The sequence below is a fragment of the Perca fluviatilis genome, chromosome 20, assembly GCF_010015445.1.
Source record: "Perca fluviatilis chromosome 20, GENO_Pfluv_1.0, whole genome shotgun sequence".
NCBI lineage: Eukaryota > Metazoa > Chordata > Actinopteri > Perciformes > Percidae > Perca > Perca fluviatilis.
Genome location: NC_053131.1, coordinates 21,003,715 through 21,015,007, shown reverse-complemented (window position 1 = coordinate 21,015,007; position 11,293 = coordinate 21,003,715). Strand labels below are relative to the sequence as shown.

General features: G+C 39.9%; 2 protein-coding genes and 1 pseudogene across 3 annotated transcripts; 1 reads left to right on the top strand and 2 right to left on the bottom strand.

Annotated features, from left to right (window-relative positions):
• Positions 1-674: 674 nt before the first annotated feature.
• Positions 675-5,214, bottom strand: jdp2a (Jun dimerization protein 2a). 2 transcript variants are annotated; one of them, XM_039786112.1, is made up of 4 exons: positions 4,977-5,214; positions 2,771-2,988; positions 2,000-2,104; positions 675-1,883 (listed from the first exon to the last, which is right to left on the bottom strand). In XM_039786112.1, exons 1-4 carry the CDS (start codon positions 5,062-5,064, stop codon positions 1,698-1,700), a joined length of 597 nt encoding a protein of 198 aa, XP_039642046.1. In that variant the 5' UTR covers positions 5,065-5,214; the 3' UTR covers positions 675-1,697. The 2 variants fall into 2 exon arrangements, with proteins under 2 accessions (XP_039642046.1, XP_039642047.1); XM_039786113.1 differs by lacking the exon at positions 4,977-5,214 and adding an exon at positions 4,857-4,941.
• A 360-nt stretch (positions 5,215-5,574) lies between these two features.
• Positions 5,575-9,338, bottom strand: fosaa (v-fos FBJ murine osteosarcoma viral oncogene homolog Aa). The gene is made up of 4 exons (XM_039786120.1): positions 8,268-9,338; positions 7,412-7,639; positions 6,977-7,084; positions 5,575-6,878 (listed from the first exon to the last, which is right to left on the bottom strand). The coding sequence occupies exons 1-4, from the start codon at positions 8,376-8,378 to the stop codon at positions 6,210-6,212; spliced, it is 1,116 nt and encodes a 371-aa protein (XP_039642054.1). The 5' UTR covers positions 8,379-9,338; the 3' UTR covers positions 5,575-6,209.
• LOC120548929 lies at positions 9,301-11,284 on the top strand (annotated as a pseudogene).
• The last annotated feature ends 9 nt before the right edge of the window (positions 11,285-11,293 follow it).

Genomic DNA, 11,293 nt, shown 5'->3' with positions numbered 1-11,293 from the left:
ATATATAGACTGGTGTTTTAGTTTGTCCTTATTTTTCAACTTAATCTCCCAATGCAACACTGCAGATTACCAGTGTGTCACATTAACAGTATTGTATTCAATAATATATTATAAGGTTGTTATTATTTCTCTAGCAGGAGTTTTGTGCTCTAGCCTCAGTCATCACCTTGTTAATCTGCCTTGTTAAAAGTTAAATCCCACCGTGTAAGAACAATAAGTGCCTTGTTACTACCTGTGTTTGCTGTTAATTAGTAGCATACATGCTGTTCTTAGATCAAATGTGGATTAAATATCAAATCTAAACTCATGTGATTGCAGTAGCCTATATTACACTATTGGTCAGGATTTCATTTAAAAAAAATACAAAAGGAAAGGCATGGGTAGTTTGATGTCTAAATGCAGAATTACACATGAAGTGAGGGGAATAAGGTTAATCATGAAATATATTATTTTACTTCATCTTTTTCACTGTTATGTGTGGAATTACCCACAGCTAAAGCAAAGCTTTCCCTCTGCAGGATACCTTGGGATCCCTGGAACCTCACACACAGTGGGATGCTGGACAGGTACAATAGGTTTGAATAGTTAATCAAGTTTAAATAGTTCAGAAGTTCCTGCATAAAACTATAACAAATGTGTGGAAACCAATACAAACTGCAGACACACAGGGTTGATCAGGTTGTGCTGCTATTGGCCACCAGATGGCACCATTTAGCAGAAATATTGGTCCTCAAAATTTTACCCCAAATATAATACATGATTGACACATTTTCAATTTTTTTGGACGAAATTCCAGTAAGAAAACAAACTAAACATTTATTTCTTAAGGAAATACAAATGAGATTTTGTGATAGCTTATATGCTTATATAACATAATATACAAAAGTATAAAAAAACATTGGTAGTAACAATATGGTAACAGAAAATAAAGCACAACATAAAAAGTCCATATATATAATATATGTGCATACATGACGCCTGCGCCAAAACATAAGAATAAGAAAGAGCATCAACCGCTCTGCCACCAAATGTATGAAAAAACAAAAATGATCATGACTCATGAAGGTTATTATAGTAAAAAGGCTTCTGACTGTCTGCGGATGTAAGTACTTGCATAATATTTTTTTTTTATTGAATAAGCAAATCAAACTAAATGTGTCTAATAAGCCTACCTATTTGCCCTCTTCTAGATGCATTTCATTTCAAATTCCTAAGATCAGTAAAGTAATCAGCAAATAAAAGTTGTTCATTTCTAAATCACCAAATTAATGAGCTGATATTAAACACTGATGTTTTCGATAGCGGAAAAATCCAATTTTAGCTGCTGGAAATGAAGCGAAGGCTAAAGCTAAGGAAGAATATAGTACAAATCCACCATAAAACAAACAACTTTATGTAAAGTAATGTGCCAATAGCTGTGTTGTGTTTTTTGTTTAACTTCATACTGATAGTGGCTGGAGTCTGATGACCACAACTACAAATAAATGGGAAAGAAAGAGACAAACAAGAAGAACTTTGATTTAACCGCCAAAGCAGTGTCCGATGTAATCCATAAACATCCACAGTTTATGGCGTAACGCTCTGTGAGATAAGGTGGGAGGACTCGGCTGGATCTCATCTGCGGCTGAGGCCCAAAGCTAAATGCTGCTAGCTGGCTGTTTCTTCTCAACTGTAAACTGTAGAAAGTCGTCGCACCTTCACTTGGCCTCCAGTTGCTGCAGCAGAGGGTTGGCCTCGCTCTCCGGGGTTTTGATGCTGTCCGTCCTGACAATACAGGTGGGGCGGTGTCGGTTAAGCATGAGGATCAGTTGCTGTCGTTCCAGCTTCAGCTCCTCAATCTGGGCTTTAAGGTCAGAGTTTAACATCTCTAGTCTCTCTGATTCCTTTGAGAGGGTGGAGAGAAAAGGAGGCAAAGATGGAGACAATGTTGTTTTGGCAATAAGATATATATGTGAGCGTCTGAAAATAATGACAAAGTGATTAACTAGGTGTGTCTCACCTTTTGTAGATAATCTGTTCTCTCTTTCTTTTTGTTTCGACATCGAGCTGCAGCCACTTTGTTTTTCTCTCGCCTTCGTTTCCTCCTGTCGTCCTCTTCATCTCTCTAAACAGCAGTGCAGGTAAAAAGGTTTGAGGCTAAGTTGTGACGGACCTGCTGCACATTGGGAGACTCTTCATGTTTCAGTACAAAATGATGCTGAAATGAGTAAAAAATATCATCTCGCCTTCTTTATATTACATCTTCATTTGACTATAATAGAAGTATGCTTTGACCGTGCCTTCTTTAATACCATTATCAATAACCAAACAAATGCTAAATAAAGAACTAAGTGTTTTTATGTTCTATTTACTTTGCATGTATGTTGATCTGTCTCAGTCACAGCATGCATGTTTAATGAAGTAGACTATTATGTATGAGAGCATTTTTTTTCTTGAAGTGATACAACAGTATCATGTCTCACTATGTCCACTAGGTGGACCTGTTGATTAAGATATGACAACAATGTAAGTGCCAATGTGCTTTCACTTCAGACAAACCTGTTTATGATATATAAGGCACATTTTACACATAGTTAAGATATAATCTGTATGATACGTTTGAAATACTGCATTTGGTTTGTTGCATCTCTCCTTTATAATCCCATTCCATTAATTACGTTAATGTTCAAACATCAGATTAGAAGCAAGCATGCAAACTGAGTAAAAACTCCAAAATGTACTGTTTATGATGTTCATGATCTAGTTATCAGCTCCTCAATGTTTCCTATACCTCTGCTTTGATCACTAGGGGCCTCTTCCCCAGACTGTCCAGGAAGTGCAGAGGTGACAGCATTGTACCGAACTCCTGGAAGTCCCTAAATTTGAGCTTGTCAGTCAGGGTGGTGGCTGAGATCCCAGCCAGTGGGCCCAGGCTGGGCAGGGAGCCTGCTGTCACAGAGGGATCTGGGATTTGTCCTGGCATCGCGTCAGACTCGGTCGTGACCACAGCTAAAGAGGAGGAGAAAAGAGGAGAAAATGGAAGACATAACTTAGCCGGCAACCAAACCAGATCAATGAAAAACACATAAAACTCTGTCTGCTCTGCTTGTTATAGTACATACTTTATGGTATGAGGTTAGAAAAAAAATTCTCAATAACAAATTAGCAGCAAATACACATGTAAGTAAGAGCTTCAAGAAAGCATTTGCCTGAGGTGCACTGCTCCTTTCTAGCAGTCAGACTGGCCTTACTGTGATGAATTGCTGGTCTGTTATAGGAGCCGGATGCTGAGGCTGCTCTCATTAGGCCATTTTATTATTTTAGTTATTTTTCTGGAATGAATATACAACCATTTACAGGGATCTTGGCAAGAATGTAACCTATTTAATCCCCAGAGATCAAAAGAGAGATGAACAGGGTACAAAGCAGACGTAGGCAGTTTCCCCTTTTATTTCAAGGAGCCGTTCCCAAGAAATATCTGTTAGCCGTGGTTTCCTCCTTATGGAGACTTGATGTCAGGGGAGTAAAATGTGGCTGCCAAAATTCAGTATAATGTGGTAAAGTATGAACCCAAATTTAACTTGTTTGGTAGGTTTAGCCACGTGAAAAATTTAAGTTGAAACAGTTTACTCATGTTTTGCGCAGAACCGTTTTTCACTATGTTTTGCACACTGGCAAATGCCCCAATTTGAAAATGCTGAAGGCGAACATTTAAAAATATCCAAAGACAATGAGAGAGGTGTGTGAGAGCAAACCAGCCAAAGACAGGAAATTACTATAACAACTCAGCGGATTTCCAAGCCACATGATGGAGCCAAAAACTACTATCTAAGGTCAATTACTCAGAGACATGTAGCCCACACTACAGGAATAAACAGGCAATATCTGATATACATACCACTACATAAAGCAGACTGTTATTATCTGTGAAGACAAATGTATGGGAATTTTAAGGAAGGAGTGTATGCCAATAAATATGCATCTACTAACTAGATAGAACATGAGAATCGCACGTGGGAAATAACTTTCAGTTTTCACACATCCCCAAACTACAGGTCAAAAAGACAAAGTGGAACTCTGTAGGCCACGCTTATGGCACGATAGGCAAATTTGTCTTAAAAGTGGTGCAAGTTAAACTGAAGTAATAAGACATTTGGTTTGAAATGCTCACAAAAACACAAGCAAAAGCAAAAGACAAAGCTACCTTAACACCATAGTTCTTAAACGTTTTCATAAAAACCATAGGCTACAATATGAATCAATGACCATACAATATATGATTGTCTACAGTGAAGAGTATGATTAAAACAGCTATTTGACCTACTCTAATAATTGTAACTTTAGTATACCACTAAAAGGTCAAAGAAGTCTATTAACATACTGATTACACTGCATTATAGTTATGTGTGTTGAACCTTTACGTTATTATCAGTAGTTTATGTGTTTAGTATATGTGTAGTCATCTTAAGTCGACTGCATTGTGTTGCAGCGAGTGCACACTAAAGCCATTGGTCAACTTGAAAGCGGAAGTTTTTCTTCAGTGCGGCATTTATCTTACGTAACCTTGTCTTCCCATCAGAGAGCTGCAGTGATAAAACGTTACAGCTTTTAATTTCCAGCGGATTTCACTTTAGATATCCACATTTTCGGAACCAATGCACAACACCAATGTAAAGGATAGACAGCTCTAACTAAGAACATTTTGTTCTGAATTGTGCACGCCGTGGTTCCATGTAAGAGGAGCATGCAAACAAAAGAAAACGATCTTTCTGTAGCATGCTAAATAAGTTGTCAGGTCTACTTTGAACACCAAACTAAATCCCAGGTAAAACTCCGACTGCACTGAAAAGCACCATATAACCCAAAACATCACAGACCTTCTCGCTGCCTGCTCACAAACTATGCTCGTTAGGACCTATATGCGTGGCGCGCCAATAAGCTGTTTAGTAATGTAAAAACTGATTCAGCTCTCGACTTATGAAGTTTTGTTTACCGACCTGACTTTGATCCCAGGTGCAACAAATGTCCTTTCTTCTGGTCAGCCGAGGGTCGAGAGTAGATTTTAAAAAGTGGAAATCGTTGCATCAGACCGATTTAAAACGTGATCCCAATCTGGGAGGATTTGGGAATGCGGAAATTAGGCTATGCCAGCCAAACGTAAGAAGGGATGTAAAAAAGTACATAGTGGGAGCAGAAGTGGGGAAGTCGCACCGCTCCTCCCATAAAGAAGCACTGAGGCTGCATACTGCAACGACAGAATATGGCTCAGATGGAGGCCTGCACTGAAAATACAGTAGAACCACTCATCTACAGTCAGCCCAATACACATGCCAAGAGACTATATGAAAAATAATAATTATATATATATATTTATTTATTTATTTTTTATTAAACTACCGGTAGGTTTTATGATATACTGAGGTCACAGTGATTCCATTTTTTTGGAACACTTTGCCTTGCACATTATATGCCTACTGTAAGGTCCTTTGTATGAATATAACCTTAGAATTTAATAGAATAAAATGTAAATGTAACATGCAAGCTGATAATTTTAATATTTTGACCTTGATATAGAAATAGATTTCTTAAGACAGATTGCAAACACCACTGTGAATGTTGATTTATTGTAATTATTTAGCAGCATAGATAAGCAATCAATGCTCATTTTGACTTTTAAATTTAACAAATAAATCATAATCTGTAAAGGTAAAAAAATAAATCATAGGGTACATCTTGATAAGATATATAGCATATAGCACTGGATGTTTTCATGGAAAACTTTCAATGAGGTCAAACCACAGTTGATGACATTGAGGTATGTAGGTACTTAACGTGGATGAATATGTAAATACAACATTTACAGCAATCAATACACTATTGACACCAAAACACAAAACCATACTGAAACATTAAATTCCACATTACATATTAGATCTAGTAACAGATCAGATATATAGAAGCTCTGAAAATTATTTGGAATTTCTCAGCATGCGTTTTAAAATCAAAACTTACTTCAGTCCCTCCTGTAAAAAGCCATGCTTTTCGCTACATCACTCTGTTGGCTATGCATCTGGAGAAAGTTAATATGTTTGCTTAGTCACACACACACAAGACATTTCATGAAGGTATTCCTTGAAGTGTTACAGCATATGTTGTTCATGTCATTTCAAAGTCAGGAACCTGCAAACAGAAAAACCAGAGAGATCACACGGATCCCTTCACTCTGTACATTATAAGGCTAGGAGAGTTGGAGAGTTGAGGAGATCAACAGATTCTGTTTTGCCCCCTCCACCTTTATGACTGTCCAGTCCCTCTGTGAGAGAGTCTAGCTCGGGACACGCAAATGTGAACACAGACAGGTAGCTGCTACAGGTGGGGGTGGAGGTCACCACAGGAGTGCTGAGAGGCTCCAGGTCGCTGGAAACAGACTTGTACAGGGTCTCCCAGTCCGAGACCCCAAGAGAACTGCTGAGATCTATGTCAGGCACGGATCGCGCTGTCTCCATGGGGGTTCTCTCCTCCAAACTGGGTAACATATTTTCCAGCAGCCCCTCTTTAATGTCCAGAGAGGACTCAAGATCGCAGATGTTGATTTCAGCACTGGCACACAGCAAGATATTGGAGTTCCCAGAGATGGCTGTGGACGGATCACTGGGGATGTCCATCTCCTGGAGCGAAGGAGCTTCCTGTGTGCCATCCTCTGGAAGTCTGTCCTCGTCTGGACTTAGCGGTAGCCCCGGGGACCCCGTGGGCTCCTGGAAAATAGACTCCAACTCTTCTGACATTTGGCACCCCGGTTTATGTGTGGCGAGGATAAATTCAAGTCGTTCTTTCTCTTTGAGGAGGTTGGCTATTTCCGTCTCCAGGGCTGCTTTTTCCTCCTCCAGCTTATCGGTCTCCTTCAGATAGATCGACATCCAGAATCATCCACATTGGAAAACACAAACAAACAGTGTGTGCTGATGAAAGCTGAGTACATGCGTCACTGTTTACTTACAGTTTGCAGTGTATCAGTAAGTTCCCTCCGTCTGTTGCGACACTTTGCTGCAGCCATTTTATTCCTCTCCCTCCTTATCCTCTTTTTCTCTTCCTCCTCTGGAGACAGCTGGGATGTGAAAGAAATAATTCAGTTATTACCTTGAAGAATCCAGCCATTTCATCCTCTAATCCGCTACATCCATTGCCGGTTCACCCCTCTGAAGAATGGCAAAACCATGTTTCGCTGCAATGCGTCTAAAAATAGACCATTGTTGCAGACTTGCTGTGACCTGAATATAAATTGACTGCAAGGAAGGCACACAGCCAGCATACGGGACCAGAGGAGCATGCATAATAGCACTGTTGCACACAAGGAATTCAGATCTTTATATGTAAATTTACACTATTGACTATTCTGTCCAATGGCAGGTAGACTTCATCTGAGCTAACCTACCTGCTCTGTTTTCCCCTTTCTGACAGCATTTTTGCCCTTGTTCCCGCCCACTTTGGGTGTTGCCTGGTGAGAGCTTTGTGGTTCATTGGCTTGCTTGCTACCCAGAGACGGGGAGACAGATGTAATAATCGTAGGCTGGACCATCCACTGGAAATCTGGGGTAGAGGAAATTGCAGTGACTGTTGGAACAAATGGAGCGTCTTCAACACTCATGTCTCGGCAGAGCTCCTGGAGAAAAAAAGGGGGGGGGGGAAATCGACAATGAGGAATATAATAGAGTTTTTTATATATATATATAAATCTATTCCCATGCTGGTTTCAAGTGGATCTTATTGTGGTGACAATCATCAATAAAACCTACAAATCATGTTTAGAGTCTAAAACAGAGGGTAGCCTGGATGTGAAATATACCCAACCAGAAATAGCCTTCTCCAGATCAATATTTGACTTTATCATTGTTTCTGACGTCAACACTGACGCAGAGATGCTGTGGAGTCTCCTGGATGGATTTATTTTTCTCAATGAACCGCTGCATCGACACGCTCACATTTGGTCCCAGGACGTCGGGATCATAACAACCCGAACAACGGTGCTAATTTGTCACGTTTCTGCCTTCATTCATTCCTGGTCCCATTATATAACACGTGTCAAAAATTATGTTTAAAAATTACGCGCACCCAGTTAATTAAAATCCTATCAATCAGTTCCACCTCCCCTCCCCCCACCACGAAGATAAAAAAAAATAATAATACATCTAGTCTGTGAACACCTTAAAAAAGGGATTGTTTAACCTGCTTGTAAAAGGAGCGCCTCCTAGACTGCGTGTTGAATGTATGATCAACAAAGCCATTCATACCTTTGCATTACTCTCTAAGGAGGAAGCTGGAGAGCTCGCCTCTTCTGGCGTCTTCTGGAAGAGTGTCCCGACAGGAGACTCTGTCCGGCAGGTGGGGGGAATTGAATCCATGTCAGGCCGTCAGGTTGTTAGGATAAATCACGAGGGAAAAAAACAAGTCCTGATCAATGACAAATATGACTCTGGCCTTCAGCTGGGCAGAGCGGCTCGGGTTTTTCCTCCAGGTATATACCTGGTAACTGGACGACTTGAATGCAAGCCCCTCCTTTTATGCTCTGCTAGAATTTTATGAATGAACCAAGACTGTACCATCAGCGGGGGGGGGGAGGGTGGTCAGACTGACATCCACACAGGCCTACATTTCGGGGTAAAAAAGCTTTTTTTTTTCTCTTCTATATTTCCTCCATGAATAATATGTTACAACATTTCTTAGAACTGGTAATAACGTCGTCCCCGCACGAAAGCCACGATTTTCACTCCCATTCACAAATATCGGCTTCATATGAATGCAACGTGGGGTGAGAGTGAGCCTATTTATAAATACACTTAATCACATACATAATGTAGCCATTTCCCGGGCGAAAAAAAACTTGATGTCCTGGTGCATTCATTTATTCAAGAGTAAAAGACATTAAGCGATTAAGAGTAGGCTACATAATAGCCGAACATCCACGGATTTTGTTTATTAATGTAAAAGCTAATTTAATTGCAAGGTCGACGCGACGCATTTTGCACGATCATTTCAAAAATATAGTAGGCCTATGTCAACTATAGTTTACATATTTTCTCAGTTTGCATATATTCCTCTCCCCATTTCATATATGAACATATCCCATATTTTTTACTTCTGACAGAGCTCTGGGTAAACTCAGCACTTTGGGGCGGCCTTTTTCTAAGATAAGAATCGAGGGCTGCTAGCAGACATAACTGAACTGATGCGGAATTGTTTACTTGGGGAGGATGAGGTGAAGAGGAGGTGGTGATGAGGAGAGGTCACGTGAAATGACCCGGAACTATAGAGGGAGGAGAACGAGAGGGGGGGGGAGAAGCTGCGTTTGACAGGAGCAGCATCATCCTTCACTCTAGCAGCATGTCTCGGCTGTGCGTTGTCCTGCTGATCGCTGTCCTTTTAGACCCGATGTTTTCTATTACATTCTACCTGCCGGAAAACGTCTACAGGATAACACAACAATGTGTTGGTCTCAGGCGACTACGAAGTCAGCGAACATCCCAAAACTAGGCTACAACTCATTTGAAGGTACGTGAACTTACTTAAGGTGTAGCCTAACATATGGCAAACCTGACTGTCTTGGCAAATAAAGACTTCTTTGTATTTTTACGTCAAAAATGCAAGATTATAAATACAAAAAAAATGTATAGACAATCTTGTAAATACTCATATTGTGTTTAATTTGTATTAAATGGGGGGCGGGGCAGTGGTGTAGTCTAATGTATTTTAGCGGGTATACTGTTCTACATAAATACATGGACCAGAATGGACGTATCAAAGTGGGGCGTCTGGGTCTACTCCCCCAAGGGAATTTTGAGCGTCAAAGACTTAATTTTCTGCATTTTCATACACTTTAATGCACCAATATAGTGGAAATACCTGTATTCAGCCTATGCGAAGGAAAACACAGATGCCAATTAAAAAATATAATGGAAAGTATAATGTTATGTGCATTTTTAGGTGGGTAAATGGACATCATGGAGCTTTCTTAGTGGGTATACTGCCTATACCTGCGAATCACGTAGACTACACCACTGGGGCGGGGTGACACTTTTCTAGTCTTATATCAAGATATCAATATAATATTGTATAATATATAATATAATATCATTCGGCTTTACTTCATTGGCACGAGTAGGCCCAGTGCCCCACCGCGTTGATCATTGAGAGATGGTACCAAAGCCCCTCTGTTATCTCTTTCCTCAGATCACGGATTCTTTTGATGACACAATTGTATACCCAGGAAAATGCCACAAAAGGGAACTTTTCATTCGCCACAGAAAATCATGACCAGTTTGACGTTTGCTTCAACAGCTGATCTCCAATGGGTGAGTGAGGTTTTGGAGGAAAAAAAATAAAGAATTTATAATATGAAAGAAATGCAATCTTTTCTCAATTAATTATAAGTGAGAGAAGGAATATTACAACTCAAATGGACAAACACTTTATAAATGATTGGTGGTTGACTATGGAGGCCAAAGACACATGATTGGGGTGATCCAAAATCTAATAACTATTTTCTGTCAAATAACATATGTCATTAGGCAGTGGGTGGGTCCCAGACCAACTGGTTCAACTTGACATTGAGCACGGCTTGGAAGCAAAGAACTCCAAAGAGGGACCCTGTTAATACTGTTCTAATCCAGACTTTCACAGTCCGTTGCAGATGACTTTATCCACTTGAAGAAATGAAAGGGAAGAGATGCAACAAACAAATGGTAAATTAATAGAGCAAAAATGTTTAGTGATTAAGTAAATCACCATTTGGGCAGAAAATTGCACCTGCACTGCTCTTTCTGTGTTTACATTGTCTCTTTTGGCCAAATCCCTATGTGTGATGTCACAGCAGCTGTTTTGCCCTGAAACTATCACCTTGATTAAAGTGTAAAAAAACATCACTATTTAACTGCTGTTTCCTGTCAAACAGAATCCACCAATATGCAAATTCTGCTCTTCAGCATCATCTCCGTCGGCTGTTTTCTTGCGTTGGCCACATGGCAAACTTTCTATTTGAGAAGATTCTTCAAGACCAGGAAGTTGATTGAGTAAACATGTTTTTCGAGCACAACCTGGATCCTGATGGACTGCACGTTTGAGAACATGGTCTCTACAATGTGCCTTTTGCTGGGTTTCTGATTATGGATCACATTTCATTCAGGTTTTATTTGAAGGACTTCATTTGAAAAAACAGATGCTTTTCCCCCCTAAATCATTTGTTGTGCTCACCAGGAAATATCTATATTTATTTTAAGAATGGTGTTTTTGCTTCCTTTTATTTGACTATATTTCCTCTTTT

Bases quoted from the DNA above. Each gene is read 5' to 3' on its own strand.
- jdp2a (XM_039786112.1), bottom strand. From the start codon at position 5,064: ATGCAACGATTTCCACTTTTTAAAATCTACTCTCGACCCTCGGCTGAC. The intron at 2,989-4,976 runs GTCGGTAAACAA...CCTCCTCTTTAG, and splicing joins GCACCTGGGATCAAAGTCAG to CTGTGGTCACGACCGAGTCT. The intron at 2,105-2,770 runs GTATAGGAAACA...ACTGCTGTTTAG, and splicing joins CCCTAGTGATCAAAGCAGAG to AGAGATGAAGAGGACGACAG.
- fosaa (XM_039786120.1), bottom strand. From the start codon at position 8,378: ATGGATTCAATTCCCCCCACCTGCCGGACAGAGTCTCCTGTCGGGACA. The intron at 7,085-7,411 runs GTAGGTTAGCTC...TTCACATCCCAG, and splicing joins GAAAGGGGAAAACAGAGCAG to CTGTCTCCAGAGGAGGAAGA. The intron at 6,879-6,976 runs GTAAGTAAACAG...ATCTATCTGAAG, and splicing joins TTACTGATACACTGCAAACT to GAGACCGATAAGCTGGAGGA.